We start from the raw sequence: 20,075 nt of genomic DNA, 5'->3' as shown, positions 1-20,075 counted from the left end.
ACCAGCAGATAGCTGTATGTCATAGCTGCACATCCTTCCAGTTGCTGCATGTGGGACGCGGCCTCAGCATGGCCGGAGAAGCGGTGCATCGGTGCACGCCCGGGGTTCCGAACCCGGGCCGCCAGCAGCGGAGCGCGTGCACTCAACCGCTAAGCCACGGGGCCGGTTGGGCACGTTACTAAACTGCTCTATGTTTCAGTTCCTCACCTGTAAAACGGAAATAACAACTTCCCATAAGGGTTGTACCCCTCCCCACAAGATTCTCCTGAGATCCTATCATCCACACTCCTTTCTCCCACTACCCATGCCCTAAGAATAAATTTTATTTGCTTTCTTACAAATTATGATGATCTACAGTCATTACTGAAATTAGCACCACATGGACAAGACAACCTTTTATCTTAGTATCCTAGAGCAGAGAACAAGTAAGACAAACCGAAGCGAAAACCGGGTGCCTCAGTTCACAGGTTAACTGCCTCTCTCACTCTCTCATACCCCAAACATCCTATTTCTGCATCATGCTGACTCTTTACAGTATAGTGTATAAAACTCGTCAAATGGAGGGTTGTAGTGGAAGGTGCAGGTAGATCCCTTGGGTCTGGGGTACTTCTTCAGTTTTGCAAGTTTAGGTATTTGATTTCCTCCAAGTTGCCCCAAGAAGATCCAATTACAGAGACAGCTGATCTCCCCCAATTTTGCCTAAATTTCTGTTATTCCAGTTACTGTAGTGTCTTTTCTGGACCAGGACAACTATCTCACTGCTGTAGGACTAGTCTAACTCCACATACAGGACTACAGATCAATTCCTCTAAGTAGGATGCTAGAGTCCCTATTCTGTCCTTCCTTACGAGCAAGAGAACTACAAAGTTTGAGGACATAAGAGGGAAGACTTTACAACTGCCCCATTTTATCTCCTGCCATCTACAGAAAGGAAAGGGAAAGCTCTTAGAGGATGTGGCAATTCCTCACCTGTTTCCTAAACAGCTTTCGATTTTAAGGAGTATGCATAAACCTTCACTTACTTGGGTGTAATGGCTTTGTCTAAAGCTGTTGCAAATAGTTGCTTAGATAAGCTGTTCCATACTGAATTTAAAATGCAGCATTTTCAATTGTTTTCTAAATCCTACTCCAAAGTAAATCACCACTAACGGTTTTTCTATGGTAAATAACACTAGTGGTTTATAAGAATGTTAACTATTATCCCTACCTAATAATTCCACCCAAACTTAAACCAGTCAGTGAACAGCACTGCAGGAAAACATTTAGTCAAAAAAATATAAGCCAACAGATCCAAATGAAATATGCCATAAAATCCATATTGCCATCTCAAAAATACCTCAAATTCAATCACTACCACCTTAGATTTTAAAGATATTACTTCTAGTTATGAAGCCCTTAATAAATTTATATCTTACAGAGATTAAGTGACTTTCCCAAAGTCTCTAAGCTATTGAGTAACATGTACCAGAACTACACCGAAACCAAAATCTTACAACTCCTAGGCCAGGTCTCTTCCTATTATACCATATTTCCTTTTAGTCAACTTCTCAAATCTCAAGGATAAGGCATAATGTGATACATTATAAGAAGCTGATAAATAAGAATACAGTACACAGCCTATCACAAGGTATTATATAATTAATGCCAAGCAAATGACAAAGACAACACTTGTTATTAAAGTTCAGAAACCACGGTGGGCTAGAGCTGACTGGTTAGATTTAAAAATAAGTAGAGGGCCGGCCCTGTGGCTTAGCAGTTAAGTGCGCGCACTCGCTACTGGCGGCCCGGGTTCGGATCCCGGGCGCGCACCGACGCACCGCTTCTCCGGCCATGCTGAGGCTGCGTCCCACATACAGCAACTAGACGGATGTGCAACTATGACATACAACTATGTACTGGGGCTTTGGGGGGAAAAAAAAGTAGGAGGACTGGCAAAAGATGTTAGCTCAGAGCTGGTCTTCCTCAGCAAAAAGAGGAGGATTAGCATGGATGTTAGCTCAGGGCTGATCTTCCTCACTAAAAAAAAAAAAAAAAAGAAAAGTAGAATTTTAAGTAAAAATGAACATTACAAATTACCCATTCTGTAAGTTATGAATTATCCATTCATAATTTATAAGTTATTCATTTGTAAAACTTCATTTTACAAATAAGAAACTCAGGTCTGTATACAGAGCTAGTTGGCAGTGGTCCTTCAGGGAAAAAGGATAATTTGAGCTAGGTCTAGAAAGGTACCTAGATAGGATCTGAATAGGCAGGAAGAAGAGTGGACTTTCCAGGTAGGGAAATAAGATAAGCAAAAGTTTAGAGGCTGAAACAAATCAGTCAAATTCAGGGGAAAAAGAGTAAATCCTTTTGACTGAGAATAAAGAAAGATAAATTTAGGAATGGCTAAGTTCTGTGTTGGGGGTAGTGGAGGGAGTTTCAACACTTAAAGAATTAAACTTCACCTTATAGACAGTGGGAAGGTAGAGTGGGTTTTAAGCAATGTAAATTTCTTAGAAAAGTCCAAATTGTGCACTTGTCTGGAAGCCAAGACTACCAACATAAAACAAGTTTTAACTAAAATGTTTTACCAATTGCAAACCCAATTCTAAAAGGAAAGGTGGAGAAGATACCATCAAAAAAAAGGAGTTAAAAAGATAATCGAATAAAAAATGGACAATGAAAGAAAATGGAAATAAAGGAATAATAAATGATAGAAAGACGTGGACAAAAGAATCAACAGTTATATTATAAAAGATAAGTTACTTCACGCAGTCAAGTTCTGGAAAGAGGATTAGTCGGTCCAAACAAGTAAGCCTCTATGGCTAAAAAAACACTCAAACCACCAAACGTTATTGTGTTTGAAACTTCAATAACTCACCTCTCTAGCAGCACAATCATGAGGAGCTTCTTCTTTATTTACTTTTCCTTTTGGAAATCCCCAGCCTGATTTTGCTAGGTACCCCTGAACCAGTAGTACCTACAAAACAAGCAGAGGTAAAAAAAACTTGCCCTCCTTTCCCATGCTTCTTTCTAAAAGCCAAAGTTGTTTCTCTCCTTCAGATAACCGTCATCACCAATAATTTTACACAGTACTTGGTTGTACTTGGTTTAAATATCTTCCATGAGTCTGAATATACTACTAGTAGGGTGAAGAAAGACATTCTGCCCATTTTAAAGTATTTCTTCAACAATGAAGTGACAGTGACGTGACACTTCTTGGCAAGAAGCCATACTGCAACACGTATAAAATATTATGACCTAGAATGCAGACAAAATATGAAAAATTTGACCTTTTAGCACTAAAAACCTAAGTATACTTTAAAACCTCAGGTCAGAACATTATAGAAATACATATATTTTATTAATAGGATGAAAATAGCTGATCACTATTTCACTAAAAATCTTTTATTATACTCACATTTTCAAGTGTCTCATCAAGAATAATTGCACCATATGTTGGTACTCCCATTTTATATTCCTTCCATTCATCTAAAACTTTTTCCACATCTTCACCTTGAGGCAGCAAAAATGGACAATGACTGAAGAGTATACATAATGTTAAGGAAGCTACTTTCTCCCTTATTACAGCTTGAGCACTTAGATACAGAAAGAGACCTATTTCCATCAAATGTGTATTTTATATGAAATTACTCAAATCTTCACCTCACTTAAGTTTATCCTTCCTGTTTTTGTTTTTTCACATTGGTTTTCTCTTAAACAAGTCATTGCTAACTTCTGCATTTAGCCAAGACACAAATCAAGTAAGCTTTAGATACCCACAGTCTGGGATCCCTAAGTTAAATAAATTCAGGACCATGTGAACACCTCAAATACTTCTCATTAAACGAGTCAAATTCATCATATCAGGAGTCAACAGATACCAAAACCAATAGCAAGAAACAGAAATACAGTCAGTACACACAGACCACCAAGAGGTAGAATGGTAAGAGTGGTCAACTCGGGAAAGTAAACTAGGGATGAAGTATACCATTCTATACTGCTGAATTTCCTTACCATATACCTATATTGCTTTTATAATTAAAAACATTTTTAAGATGAAGATTTACTAAGGACATTAGAGAAAGGTAAATCTGGCTATTAGCCTGTTTCAAAAGAAACTGGGCATGCCCCCCACCTAAAATTGGGCAGATTAATTTTTTTTTAAAAGTAAATAAAACCTAAACGTGTAAAGTATATGCTCAGGCTTCCAATACTCCACGCTATCAAATGCCTCATCACTACAACACTGTTAATCATGAAAAGTGTGGGAAAAACTATAATTTATGCTAGTGCTTCTCAAACCAAAGACATAGTCTTAAGGGTCCTCAAGTCCTCTACAAAAACTTACATATTCTGTGTTTTCATTTTGACATTAATCTAAAAACTTGTAATATGAGCATATTTTCAATCATTTGGATGATCACATATATCAAGTACTACTAGTTTTCAGAGACCATATTGGTACTAATAGTATCTTAACTGCTGTGGGCTACTAAAAACAGAAGAAATCTAATATGCAAATAATGTATTAGGGTCAAATGATTTCCCAAGATAAAGGAAAAGTTTCATAACGGATGGAGCAAAAAGAGGTGGTGGAAAAACTAGTAGTACAGGCATGGCAAAACACCCTCAAAGAAGTCAGCATTATATTCCCATTGTGATTGACAGTTTGGTTTAAACAAAAACATCACATTAAATTCACTTTATGAAAATAAATTTTACGAGTTCTGCAGCTTTGTATTTTAAAATCTGTTTTGGTTTTATAGTTGTAGCAAGAACTAAAGAGGCCCTCAATGGGCCCAAAGAAGTCAACCATCTATGACAACATTGTGATTAAAAGACAGGCACTAGGTTAATCTCAATATAACTATTCCATGCCTTCATTTGGGGAGGAAAAAAAAAAAAGGGATTAGGTTTAGATACAGTAGTAACCATTCCATGAAGCCCTATGGTTCTACACGGGCTTGCTAAGATTCTGCAAGGTATTTCCCAATAACAAACTGGTTGTAGATGTTTAGTAAAATCCCTTATGTGTTTTAAAGTCATCACAGATTTTAAGTATAAATTTTATATAAATGGATATTTTTTCCATTAAAAATTTAACCACAGAGAAAAACATATAAAAATACCCAGGAACAGAGATAACTTCCAATAGTTTAGAGAGGAGGATAGTTATCCAGCTTTTTTCTTTCTCTTCCTTCTCCCTACAACGTACCTAATAATTTCAGAGTGCATCAGCATCTCCACAAATCAGTGTTATCTCATTTTTCTACCCATTAAACAACTTCTTTAAAAAGAATAACAAAAAAAGAAAGGTTTAGCCAGAGAAATTAAATCAACTGACTTTACTTTGGAAACTATTTACACTCTACATTTATCCATCTTTTTCTACCCCAAAACCACCAGAAAATAAGTGAGTTAACTGAAACAACCAACTACAGTTCAAGGTATACTTGGAATTAACGTTGAAAAGAACCTGTTAAGTACTTGGCTCAAGTCCACACAATTAGAAAGTAACAGAACCCAATCCAAAATGACATCAATTTCCCCACTGACAACTCTTCAATCTTCCTTCATACTTAACAGTACATAAAAGTAATTCAATTCAAACATTGGATTGGAAATTTTTTAAATACCATTTTTATTTAATGAGATAATGCATTTAATTCAAGAAAATCTATAACATGTAATGAATAATTATTATCATTTCTAATTTTTACTAAAATTCTTAATTGACTATGTCTGATTTTCTTAACCCCCAAATCAAATTATTTTGAGTCTTGAATCTGGGTTACTGGGCCTTACACAGTAGTTCTAAGAGAAAGATAGAAAGTTACTCTGATTAAAGAATATAAGAATTTTAAGCACATGTCCACTTGTATTACATATATTCTTTTTTTTAACAATTTAATGAGTTTTATATACTCTTTTTATTCTAAACACTTTTGCAGAAACATGAAAAATCTACCCTAGATATAAACAATCATTTAGACAGTAATCTCCATTCAAAATGCTACCATTACCTTAGATGGTATCAATTTCTCCATGGACAACTCCTCTCAAGCTCTAGCCTCAGTTCCCTGTATTCCTTGTCCTTCACATCTATTCCCACTTACAGGACCAACTCCCACAGCAACAATCCAGACACTGCCATCACTAGAACTATTCTGGCAGTTTAATTAAAATAAAACATCTTGATCATAACTTTCTATGGCATTCTTTTGATTACTCGCACTATATCGTTATTCTACATCAATCTTTGACTGTTTTCCTTTCTGATATGAGCTTCTATTTTCTTCCTTAAATATAGTCCATCACTGTAATCAATCTCTTAGCAATATCCAAAATTCCTTTGTCCCATTGTTCTCTGAATATAGCTCCCTAGCAAAACTCCAACACAGGAACAAATCCAGAACACCCAATCTATAGCCATAGCGCTGAGTGCTTACTGAAGAAAAATCACAAGACTATGCACCATTTACAAAAGAGAAAACAGAGGCATAGAAAAGCCCCACAATTTGTCCTATGTTGTATGGCTAGTAAATGGCAAAGATGGGATGCTAACCCAAGGAATCTGGCTCCACAACTCATGCTGTTAACTTTATTCTACGCAGTCTCTCCACTTCAGTATACCACAGATACCATAAACCAACTTGTCCACGCTGAGCCCATCATTCCCCTACAAAATTTCCCCTCCTTTATTCTTCTACAAATGGAATGGCACACCCATCCACTCAAGTGCTCCAATCAGAAACCTGGGAACCATCCTTCATTCTTCCTTCCAGTCTCCTCAGACATCCAAGTTAACACCAATCACTCAAATTTAACCTCTTCTATTCACTTCTATCACAGGTTTCCATTTCACTCTCAGAAATTAGTGAAGTAGCATCTTCACTAGGTTCCCAGTCTCACCTTCCTATAATTCATTGCCTACACTATTCTAGAGTTGTCTTTCAAAACACCCCTAAAAAGAAATAAAGCAAATGTGGCAAAATGTTAACAATGGGTGAATATATAAGAAGGGTATGATGGCAGTTTGCTGTAATATTCTTTCAACTTCCCTGTAAGTTGAAGTTTTTTCCCAAAATAAAAAGTAAAGTTTAATTGTAAAAAACTCTCATATACTCTCTATTACTCTTATGGATGAAGTCCAAACAAACATGGCCTACAAAGACCCTTATATGCTTTAGCCCTGACTTACTCTGTGGCTTCACCTCTTGTCCCACACTCCAACCACACACTTGTCTTACTCTACAACCCAATTATATTTAACTTTTTTCACTCTTTCACATAGATCTTACTCACAGAGACCACTTCCTCCAAAGAAAACTTTTATGTAACTCCCAGTCTGGGTTGAGTATATCCTCTCCTCTGTTCCTACTGAACCTTGTACTACCCTATCATAACTTACCACACTGCACTATAATCATTTCCTTTCCCGTCTCCCTCGCATCTTCTTGAAGATAGGGATGTTGTTCACTGCAAAATGCCTGGCACAGGGGCCGGCCCCATAGCGTAGCAGTTAAGTATGCACGCTCTGCTGCTGGTGGCCCAGGTTCGGATCCCAGGCGCACAGCAATGCACTGCTTGTCAGGCCATGCTGAGATGGCATCCCATGTAAAGTAGAGGAAGATGGGCACGGATGTTAGCCCAGGGCCAGTCTTCCTCAGCAAAAAGAGGAAGATTGGCATGGATGTTAGCTCAGAGCCAATCTTCCTAAAAAAAAAAAAAAAAAGTTCAAAAAAAAAAAAATGTCTGGCACAGAGTAAGCACTCAGTTATTTAATGAAGTCTACCACATTAGCAGTAAAGGTTTTTTCTCCATATAACCAAATTAAAAGAAACGCAACTAAAACAGAGGTTTCTGACTTTTTTTAATAGGAAGAGAAGTTTAAAACTCATGTGCATACACACACAAAATCTTATCTACAACCCCAAAGTATATAAAGGTTGCTCTGGTAGAAGCCTAAGTCTATGCAAAACAGATCAAAACCACAGAAGAGGATTTGCCAGTTTTGATCTCGATTATAGCTCCTTAAAAGCAAAGCTGTCCATGATTTCTCCACAGAACCCACTGTCAAGCCTTTAACAAAGACACTGCTGAACAGTACTTCTATTACCCTTGATTCCTCATTCACTTTCCTGTATTTAATTAAGTCAAATAGTTTGATCATCTCTTCCATTGAAATCTGTCTCTTTAGTCTTTTCTTTGTAGTCCCTCTACTATGGTTCGGAACCTTACTGCACCATACCAAGTTACGTAACAGTCTACCCTATGGTTCAACCTATCCTGCCAAATAAGTCTTCTTGAATACCATTTCAAATGATCTGAGTAATATTCTTTAGCTTTGCTCAAAAACTTGGTATGGTGAACAGTTATCTAGAACAAAGTGTTTCATCCATTTTCTGCAGAGCCCTAGGAGGGTTCCTTATTTCATGGGGCTCAAGGAAAATTATAAGGAGCCGAGTATGAGGGTTATTTTAGGTCACCTATCCCTACTCCAACTCTAGTGTAGTAAACTTGTGGGTACAATTCCATTTGAATACACGATTTATGGTTAAAAACGACCTACAGAATAAAACTCAAAGCACTTTGGCTCAAGACTTAAGAACCAACAAATACTCCCTATATACCTTCTATCCATATGTCCTATTATATATATCCCCATAAGAACCCTCTGCTCAATACAAACTAATTTACTTCCTGAGACACCCCTTAATCCTTTCCAACCCTCCAATTTTGCTTAATCACTTTTCTTTACCTGGAATATATTACCTACTTCTATTGAGAAAATCCTATATTCCCTTAAAAGTGTAAATTTGCCTAAAATCTTTCTACCCTCTTTCCAAATTCTAAAAACATCTAATATCAGGACCATTAGCAATTCATTAATTTTTTGCCTTGTGAGACAGCTTCTTTTATAATTTTAAATATTTACATGAATCTTTTATAACTAATAAATTATGACAAGCTTCTATCTTATTTGTAAATACAGGGCTGGGGGGAGCTTCTTTGAAGGCAAGGATTTCTTTATTTGCCACAGAACCAAAAACACTGCTTTGAACACAGTAAGTATTCAATAATTATTTTAAAATTTCTATCCCAGAAAGGTAGTAATCTGATTAAAGATCATCTGGTTAAATGGAACAGCAAGAGAAAAGTAAAAACAGATCAGTTCTAGAAATAGGCTAGCTATTTATAAAAGAAAATCAAATTAAATTCTAATCATCAGCGCACACTTCAAGGGGTCTTCTACATAAAAATAAGAATACTATTAAATTGTGTCTATTAGTTATATTTGACAATTTTTAGAAATCAAGTATGTTTTATCTAATAGGTTATAAATCTGAAAGACAAGCAAAAGGAAATTTGTGCTAAAATATTTTATTAACAAGAATAAAAGACCAGTCATTATAGTAATAAAAAGGATATCAGCTTTCGCAAAGTCTCTTATCCCACACTGAGGTAATCCTGGTGTGTTCTGCATGTAGAAATCCAAGTAAAACCAATGGGCAAGTTCAATCTGAAAACACACTCGGATAGCATTGTCTCTTTCCTCGCTGGGAATATGCAAAATAAATCGGCTGTCAAAAACAAAAAACATATAAAAATTACATTTACAAACCATAAAAATTTATTTTAACCTATTTAATTGCTTCATTCCTGACCCACCAACATGGAAAAGGGACCAAGAGCAGTGCTAATCAAGGAAGCAAAATTTGGGGGAAATTCCTATAGGGAAAATGAATCTGGAAAAAAAGAAAAAGAAAGATATCATATGTATCTCACTCAGAATTTTTTTAAGAGGCTGTTTACCCTCTTAGTACAGAGTGTACTTAAGTACAGAGATAAACTTAAGAACTCACTAACAATAAATTAAACGTGCACAAGAAAACAATCTTCACTAGGATTTCCTCACGTCTGGTAATATTTTCTAAGAATATAGGGAAATATGTTCACACAATCAAATAGAAAAGACGTTAGCTACTTAATCTTCACATTTAAATTATTACAAAGAAATATGAGAGAAATCTGTTCCTCATTAATGGACTAGACTTCCCAAACAGCCTCATCTGCAGATCCTGAGTTCAAGCTAACTTTCAAATATACTCACTTTTAAAAATCCTAAATTGTCTTTTTTCCAAGTACATTCAGTGGGGCAGGGGGGACATATTTATTATATATACTATAAATGTATACTATATGTATGTATGAGATCACGAATGTGATTTACAGCAGTCGTTAAGCAACCACCAATTGCTTCTTCCACTGCATAGCATTTTTGATAATCCTTTTTCCCAGCGAACTTTAGAGACAGATTGAACTCTATAAAAGATTTTTATAGAGTTCAATATAAAGTTTCAATATAGAGTTTTTAGACTCTATCACCCAGGTCATCAGTTACACTATTCACTAGGTATGGTGCTAAATGTTCTTGGTTGTTTCCAAGTTTCAAATCAAAAAAATACTTCTGGGGGCCGGCCCAGTGGTGTAGCAGTTAAGTTCACGCGCTCTGTTTTGGCAGCCCAGAGTTCACAGGTCCAGATCCAGGGCTCGGCCCAAGAGACTGCTTATCAAGCCATGCTGTGGCGGCGTCCCATATAAAGTAGAGGAAGATATAGCCCAGGGCCAATCTTCCTCAGCAAAAAGAGGAAGTTATAAGAATAATGTAACATTCCAATAGGGGAATGAATAAGTAAATGGTAGGACAAACGTATGTACAATAATCTACATGTCAATATAGAAAAACTATGGTGAAAAGGAGCTTAAACTGCACATACACTAAGAACAAAATGTAAACCATGCAACCCTGATGGTACTATCTAAGATGGTATTATCTAAGACATAAAATCTGAACTCTTTTATATGGCATTCGATATCTGGTGGCTGCTCACCTGCACAACCTCTTATATCACTCTGAGTCTTTACACTCAGCGATACCTAATTTTTGGAACTGTCCTAAATTGCCATCCACATACTATATCTACTCTTCCTCTTCTCTTGTCCATCTAGCAAACTCCTAATTCATCCTCCATAACTTAGAAACACTGCCTCTCCTATGTAGGTACACCAGACTCCTCTGAACAGACTTACGTACTCTCTCATACTCCCACTCCATTACAGCAATTATCTGATTTTTACTATTACTGTCCACAAACTCTTCCAAATTAGTTCACTGAGATAATGTACTATATCTTTGCATTATTCTTATTCCCATAGTCAAGCAAATTGTCTGACATATACTAATAGTGACATAGTCATATTTATTTTTTAAATGTTTACACAGGTTCCTATTCCTGGTAAGATGGAGCAAGCACACTTCACTTTGTCCCTCCTAGGAAACGCAGCTGTAAAACCTGGACAAAATGTATGGGGTAGCTATTTGAGAACTGGGAAAAGTAAACAGCAGCAGGAAGGTTGGGGAAGAAGACCAGTATTCAAAGTGAATTTACCATTTTTCCACCCTCTAGTATTCCCTAGCTGGACTGGGGGTTGGAAGTGGGCACCAGCAGGGAGAGAGAGAGCTCCAGAAGCCCTCTAGCTCTGCCTCTAGGATCCAAAAAGGAAACTAAAAGGGTCTCCTCAGAGACAGTGGGGGAAGCGCCCCCTTTTTTTCTTTTCTCTGTTCTCTCATGCCCCAACCCCCAAGCAATGTCATCATGGTTACAGAGGTGGCAGCAGTAGTGGCTGCCACAGGGACCCACTGAGGCTACAACTCTGAGAAACAGGAACCCTCCTCTCTGACCACAAGAGCTGTGTAGCCCCAAGAGAGTACGGCCAACCTCCATTCCTTTCTTTCTTTTATCCTCCAGCCACTTGGTCCCAGACATAGGCAGAGTCACATGAAGCGTGTGGCAGAGTGGCTTTCTAGCCATAGGACCAAAAAGGGAGACTCAAGGAACCAAGAAGTATCAGGGAGATAGCAGAGGAGGAACAGCTCAGGAAAATGGCCCCAAGAAATTGCTTATGAAGTCTGGGGCTCAACCCCAAGCTACACAAGCTTGAATTAGACTATAAACAGCACACCACAGACTTTGTGAACTCAACTACAAGAGAGACCACTGCCCAACTCACAGATCGGCTACTGGGTGGTATACACAGGACAAACAGCACTTTGTTCTCCCCATAATTAGTAAAGGTCTCATCACTGTCTTTTCTTCGTTTCCTTTACACTTGTCACTAACCCAACCTTCCACCAACCAAAAAATTTCCACCAAAATTTTTTCTCAAGATGTTAATTCACATGCATCAGTTTCATCTTGAAGACTATCCCTGAGCCTTCCGATCTGTACCAGTTGTTGTCCATACCTGATACATACCTGTCCTACGGACATCCTGTGATGTCCTTTCACTAGCATCCTATAGTTCCCTACACCTCTATTCTATATAGATCTCATGTTTCTTGTACCCTGTCATCCTCCTCCTTAATTTACATCCTTGTTTTCATGAAGTACATCCTCTCATACCTTCTAGAGGAAGGATGCAGGGGAGATAAATATTGAGACACTACACATCTGAAAATATCTTTACTCTATCCTCACACTTGATAATTTAGCTGGGTAAAGAATTCTAGCTTGGAAAACATTTTCCTTCAGAATTCTAAGGACAGTGCTCTCTCCTGCCAGCCTCCAATTTTGATTTTTGTGCGTGTGTGTGTGAGGAGGACCAGCCCTAAGCTACCATCCAATGCCAATCCACCTGTTTTTTTTGCTGAGGAAGAATGGCCCTGGGCTAACATCCGTGCCCATCTTCTTCTACTTTATATGGGACGCCGCCACAGCATGGCTTGACAAGCGGTGCGTGCTGGGGATCCGAACCAGTGAACCCTGGGCTGCCGCAGCAGAGCACGTGCACTTAACTGCTTGCGCCACCAGGCCGGCCCCCTCAATTTTGATTTTGAGAAGACTAAAGCCATTTAGATTCTTAATCCTTTGTATAACCTGTTTTTTCAGTCTGGAAACGTCTATATTCTTCCTTCTGTCCCCAGTGTTCTGAAATTCCTCAATGTCTATTTTTTTATCCACTGTACCAGCCATTCAGTGGATCTTACCTACTTGGAAATTCACATCATTCAGTGCTGAAGGACCTCATGGACTGATCCTCTTATGATTCTTTATTTTTCTCTGATATTTCTTACCTCTGATTCCCACCCCTACACACACATTTTCTGGGAAATGTTCTTAACTTCATCTTGCAAGCCATCTATTGAGGTTTTTGTTTCTGCTCTCATATTTCTAATTTCCAAAGACTCTTTTTAATTGTTTAAATTATGTTTTTATAGATTATCCTGTTATTTCACGGTTGTAAAAATCTACCTAAGGAGATGAATGTAGTTTTTTTAAAAAGTTTTCTTCTACCTGCATAATTTGATTCTTCCTATAGCTTTTTTTTCTGTTAGTTTTATCGTTTATCTTAAGAGGCCTATTTCTGATGTTCATATTTAAATGTGACAGATCATAAAGCTATTTAAGAGGGTTGTCAAACTGAGGCACCATTTAAGATGATCAGGCTGAGCCATTTAATTGAGGAACCTCCAACATCAGTATCTTTCCTCACGGGCTAGACAGAGCACCGAGGGAAGAACCTTCCAATCTCCTGCCTGGAGGGTAAAGGCCAGGCTGTCAAATTCTGAGAGCTGAGCAGGAGAAGAGGGCTGAGGGTTTTCAGTATGTATATAGGATGTATAAAGTCACTTCTGCCATTTTTCAATATTATCCTGTTCTGGAGTGGACTGACACTACTCCAGGAGTCTCTCAGGTCACTCAGGTCTACCAGGTCTGCTAAGGCATATACCACTTTCCCTTCTGCTTTACAGTTTCCAAATTTTATTGTTCATCTCTTATTCTTCCTTTCCTTGCAAGTTTATGCATTTAAAATTTAAAAAACAAAAAACTTTACTCTTTTACTAGAGTAGATGTTTGTGTTCAATCCATTATCTTTAACTAGAAATTCTCACTTCAACAAATTTCTAGAAGACACTAACCACAACCTAAAATGTGGTGAGAAAATGCCTAGGACAAAGAGAATTCCTATCCCATCCCCATCCCAACCCAGAAAAGCCCCAAGCGAAGAAAGGTAAGCTAGAGGATGGGAATGCTAAAAAGGACTAAAAATGGGAAACGGCAAAGTCTGTTTACGTGATAGAAGAATGTCTACTCCTCTTGCACTCCTTTGACAGCCAGGAGTTTCTCCCACAAAAGAATGGGGCAGAGGAGGGACAACAACAGAGGCTCATTTTTGTGTGTGTGAGGAAGATCCGCCCTGAGCTAACATCTGCCAATCCTCCTCTTTTTGCTGAGGAAGACTGGCCCTGGGCTAACATCCGTGCTCATCTTCCTCCACTTTATATGGGACGCCGCCACAGCATGGCTTGCCAAGCGGTGCGTCGGTGCGCGCCCAGGAGCCGATCCGGTGAACCCCAGGCCGCTGCAGCAGCGGAGTGCGTGCACTTAACCGCTTGCGCCACCAGGCCAGCCCCCAGAGGCTCTTTTCTAACTTTAGCAGAAAGGTTTAGATGTTGGCACCCCAAAGCAAAACTCCCACATACTGGTTTTCAAGGGTCCTCCAGTATGAGAGCCAGCTCCCTATCTACCCACATAAAGGAGAAACCTGTCAATAAGCGCCTCTACGGCCTCATCTTAAATATAAAAAGGAAACCAAGAATCACCGAACAGCTAAGAAAATTCTGGGGTGTGACAAAGACTTGAATAAATTAAAAAACTGGCCCTGAAGAAAATACAGTGTTGAGGATATCTCCTAGAACCCTGTTACTCAAAGTGTGGACTCTGGACTACCTGGCAGCACAAGTTTGCGAAGAGAAACAGACATTTTAGTCATATGAGGACTCAGAAAGTTTACTTCCTAATGACACCCTCAAAGGAAATTACTTTAGAATGTGCACCAGCAAAACAAGAATGAAAACCAAGAAAGCATAAAACATGAAATTCAAGAGAGAATAGATACATCTTGGGAGAGCTGTGAAAGGGAATTCTATGCCAGCTGTCCAGATTGGACTAGGAGACTAGAGGTCGCCAAGAGGACACTTTCCAGGAAAAAAGAATTCTGTAGAATAGATGGTATGATTGAGGGTACAACCGAAGATATAATAAAGGAGCAGATGGGGGAAAAAAAGGCAGTTAGAAACTTTAGACATGTTGGGAGAGGGGGCAGATGTACAAGAGAATCACAGTTCACATGTGAAGCAAAAAGCCAAAACTAGAACAGAAAGACAATCCGAAAAAAAAAAGGGATTTCAGGGCAGGAATCAGGGAATAATGAAGAATGTATATGCCTCTTTCTCCAAAAAAAAAAAAAACTAAAAGGCAGCATCGCTTTGACCAATTTGTAGAATGTAAGAAAGGAGAATTCATTTGGACATCCTCTTTTCAAGACCCTTACAAAGGGACCATAACTATGGCCCACAGGAAAAGAAACACCATCCTACCCAGTGTAGACTTGCCTCTACTGTGAAAAATATGCACAGAGTTATACTGTATAACTGTTCAGCTTTTGCAATCAACCAATAGTAAACAGTACAACAGACTTCATAAAGTTATAAAATGGAACGTAAATATCAATCTTAATTTTTATTTTAAATTCACCAGGACAGAAGCTGAGGGAATGTGAGAAAGAAATGAAAGAAAAGATGGGGCACTAATTGCCTCACCTTATCAAACAGAGACTGAAGAGATACTGTCTATAAGTTCATAAAACAGAAATATAACTTTAAGTATATTACAGTCACAAAGGTAACCAATGGCATGATTTAAAATAGTGATATAACTGTACTGGAAGTAGGACAAGGGCAACAGTAGGTGTGATAAACTACACCCTCACCTAACATCTACCAACATATACTAAATCCTCAATCTAAAGTTAACAAAACAAGAAACTGGTGCAAGTATATTTTAAAATATTGAAGTACCCACCAGAAGAATTCAACATAAAACACATAACAGTCTGGGAACAGAACTGGGATAGAAAAGGCTAGGGCAAGAGACTGTTGCTTTTCATTTATAAATTCGTCCGTACTGTTTGATTTTTTTTAAACCTTACACAAGCACAGCTTTTTAATAGTTAAAAGCTGACTTTTTTAAGAAACGTTAAAAGAAAAAGGAAATTTTGATACACGAAAATTACACTTCAATGCTTTCATGCTGTGAATGCTTTTGATCTGTTTTAAAGATTTAAAAGTGTGTGCGTATATACATATATGTATACAGGAACAGCTGAAATAAAATGCTTTCCACAATAATTTGTTACGGGAAAAATTTTTCCACCTCACAAAATGTCATCTTTTCAATGTTCCCACAGATAGAAAAAGGTTTCAGTAAAATTGAACACTAAAATGGCAAGCTAAAGATGAGCACAAATTATTTAATTAACCTATGCGATCACCAAAATAGCAGCAACCTTAGTTGCCAGAAAATACCTTTCTCCTTTTAACACTAGAGTGGCCTCACCATTTAATTCCTAAAGGAGCTTTAAAAAAACTCCAAGCAACTTCTTTAAAAGAAAAAGAGCTTACCAAAGTGTAGTTTTCAGTCTTTACTTGTAAAACATGCTTTTCAATTCTTTAATAAGCTAATTTAAATAGTACTGAAAAACTCCGTATCTGACTTTTAATGTCAAAAATCATGGTGCACCAAAGGCAAGTATCACCATAAAATCATGCACATTTACATTTTTATATACACAAACATGTTTTATTATCAAGCAATTTTTGTTCACTAGAACGTCTTAGACGATAATCTTCCCTTCCTCTCCTCTAATTCCATTCCACCCAGAAGTAACCAGTGTTATCAGTCTGGTGTATATTCTTTCAGACTTTTCCTGTGCATACACACACACATACACACACACAAAACATTTAAAAATTTGTTTTAACAAAAGGCATCAAATGACTAAGTATTACATTCAATAGTATATTGTGTACACCTTTTCAAGACACAAATATTATCCCTGTTTACTGTTTACTAACTGCCTATGGCTGCACAGTATTCCAGTAAATGAAATGTTGCATATTAAACCACCTGAAAAGTAATATCCCATATCTTAACTTATAAGCAGTCTAACAATTACAAAGGCACATCTTCGAAACTTAAGTGCTCTCATTTTTCACATCAAAATCAATCTCAAGTTTCACATTTCTCCAAAACATATTAATATACTGACTGAAGTAGGCAAGATTAGCAGGAATATGTAATTGATCAAAAATAAAAAAACTTCTTAAATATACTAATAATAAGCAGAATTGAGGGAAATATAAAAGGAGTAGAAACAAGTCAAGATCAAACTCATAAATCAAGAGATACTTAAAAGAGCAAAGCAGCGCAGAAAAATTAACCCTTTTCAACTTAAGCTTTATTTTTATAGAAATTAAACATAAATTCTAAGTATAAACATTTCTGAAAAAGCCCACAATCAAAAGCCTGAACTGTTAACATTAAAAAATCCTTAAATTAATAAAGATATTATAAATATTAACTTGAAAATGGCATTACTTTTAAAACCTAAAGTTTTAAGAAATGGTTATTTGATTATTAGTTTATCAAGTAGCTGGCCCTAATTTTTAAACACATCATTCTTATTTATGTAGCCAAAACACAATAATTGCAAAAAAAAATTTCTTAACGGAAAAAAAATGTTACTCTATTCCAAAAGATTTGTATGGAATAGCTTAAATACACTCACTGGAAAACCAAGTAAGAATCTTGAGCACTCAACAGATGTTTAACATTCTGTTTACAAAACACAACATAATTATTTTGTGAGTAAACATGTCCTACACATAAAATCAATCACCTTCATAATGGTTGATACCAGTTCCCTAAATGATGAATCCTCCATAATATACAAAATAAATCTCATATTAGTAGCAAGATTGGTTTAGATGCCTAAAAAGTATAAAATCACCTATTTTTTTCCAAATCAACCTGTATCTCTATTAATCCATATATAATTATTGCTCACCTTTCCAAATAGTCATCACCTATTTTTTTCCAAATCAACCTGTATCTCTATTAATCCATATATAATTATTGCTCACCTTTCCAAATAGTCATCTTCAATTTTTTTCTAACTATAAAATGCACATCCTTTTAAAAATCTTGGAATGATGAGTAAGAAAATAAAAATCATAATCCCACCTTTGGTACATGTTCTTCTACTCATTTATCCACACAGACATACAAACATCAAATCTCTTTTTTTCTTCCAAAATTTGGGATCATAGAAAGTGTCTTTTAAGCGGTTCATTTGAATCTATCATATGCCAAAAATTATAATCATACTATCACGAAAGAAGTACACTGACATTAATTCTTATTAGTTGCAAAATTAGTCTACTTACGTATTCTACGTGTACTTTTATGAGGTATAAAATGCTAGATTTGATTTTCTATTACATCCACCTGGCACTGGAGAAAAAGTACAGGCATTGCAGAGAAAAAGGTCTAGGTTTCAAAGCTTGATTTTCTGACTTACGATGAATGTGACCTTGTGTAAATTACAACCTCTCTGAGTCTGTCAGATGAAAACGGAAATAACTGCACCTACCAAAGAAGACTGTTTTCCAGGATTAAATAAAATGATATATGTGAAGGGAGCACCCAGCGCCTGGCACACAGTAGTAACTCCACAAATCTTAATTCTTTCCTTCTCATTAAAAAAACAAAAAAAAGCGTGGATGCGACATTACTAAAAGTCACACTTTTAGACATAAATACTGTAACTATCATTGAAAAGGTGTTATTACTCACTTGCAATTAAAATTATTTCACAACCCACTTACGCCCAGCGACAACTCAGAGTATTACTTCACCAAAAATCTTACGCTGGGAAAAGAAAGAATTAAGTCCGTTTTACACGTGTTTGGTCATCCGAAATCACAGCTGACAAAAGGGAAGAATGCAGAAAATTTCTCTTGTAAAAGTATACAACGAGTTAAAATCTTGCGCTCGTGAATCTTTAAAGATAAATAAGAGATGAAAAGCAACTCCAGACTTTTTTTCCTGCTTCCAATAAGTTTGGGGGTGAACAAGAGAGTAATCCTTTATAGCAATTTACAGAGAACGCCACGGACGTGCAGGAAGACACGTGGGAAAGGGTAAGTTTGAAAAGTGCTCCCTGAGTCGGTCCGGGGACCTGGGATTCTAAGACCTGAAACCGTGGGGTCTTCCCACAGAATTGGGGAATGAGACGGAGGGAGGAGGGGGAAACGGTCTGTGAAAGTCAGAGAGGCAGAAAAAGCAGGGGGAGGGGGAGGGGGCAGCCGAAAAAAGGCTCAAGACCCAGGCTTTGGCGAAGCAGCTTCGTTTGCAGGAGGGCAAAACAGTTGTGGAACTAAGAAAATGAGGAAATTCCGGTGCTCGGCGAGGAAGGACGGAGGCGGGCGTGAGAAACAGGGAAGCTGCGGCGGAAGAGGGGTGGTGTCGTCGGGGAAAAGGGTCGGCGGGGGAAAAGGGAGGTCAGGACCGGAAAGCGAGGACGAGGATGCGGGCGGGGAGACGGGAGGCCTCCGGGGTCGGCGAATCGGAGAGAAAACCAGGAGACTCCAGGGGGCTGGGGCAGCGCGGGGCGCCGCGGTACCTGCAGAGATCGTCCAGGACGCTGCCGGGAATCTCCACCCGTTTGGTCTCCATGATGAGGACCCACAGCAGGAGCAGTGCATCCCGGCTCCGCGCGGCCGGGGACCGAGGGTACGGCACGGAGACTCCGGCTCGCCGGAGAGCGGACAGCGGCGACGGCGGCAGCGGCTCGGACGAAGAGAGCGGGAAGGGGCGGGACCCGCTCACTTCCGTCCTGCTCCCTCAGCCCTGGACCCCGCGGCTGGGCCGAGGCGTGGGGCGGAGCCCCGGGAGTCACGCCCCCTGCTCTGCTTGAAAGGCTCAATGGGAAGCTGGAGAATCGGGAGCCTAAGCAAGCTAAGCCAATGAAACGCTTCTTTATTGGTCCGTCGTCTCCAATCCGTCTTCAAGCTGCTCACCAGCTACTCAGAAAACCAACTTCCCGCCGCCTTTGACTGAGGCCTGGGGTGGACTTGCGCATGCGCACCATGCCTCCCTAGCTCTACTAGGAAGTCTGGAGGG

At 38.3% G+C, this 20,075-nt stretch overlaps 1 protein-coding gene across 1 annotated transcript in view; it reads right to left on the bottom strand.

Moving 5' to 3' along the window:
- Positions 1 to 19,786, bottom strand: part of DCP2 (decapping mRNA 2) — a 43,252-nt gene extending 23,466 nt beyond the window's left edge. Inside the window, exons 1-4 of the mRNA XM_058538612.1 lie at positions 19,576 to 19,786; positions 9,418 to 9,569; positions 3,404 to 3,531; positions 2,864 to 2,962 (exon numbers count right to left, since the gene is read on the bottom strand). Coding sequence (XP_058394595.1) covers positions 2,864 to 2,962; positions 3,404 to 3,531; positions 9,418 to 9,569; positions 19,576 to 19,628 — 432 coding nt within the window. The 5' untranslated portion in view covers positions 19,629 to 19,786. The remainder of the gene's footprint in view (positions 1 to 2,863; positions 2,963 to 3,403; positions 3,532 to 9,417; positions 9,570 to 19,575) is intronic.
- Between the last annotated feature and the right edge of the window lie 289 nt (positions 19,787 to 20,075).

This window comes from Diceros bicornis, chromosome 1 (assembly GCF_020826845.1).
Source record: "Diceros bicornis minor isolate mBicDic1 chromosome 1, mDicBic1.mat.cur, whole genome shotgun sequence".
In the NCBI taxonomy this organism is placed as follows: Eukaryota; Metazoa; Chordata; class Mammalia; order Perissodactyla; family Rhinocerotidae; genus Diceros; species Diceros bicornis.
The sequence above is the reverse complement of the archived record's forward strand: the minus strand, read 5'-3'. Positions and strand labels throughout refer to the sequence as shown.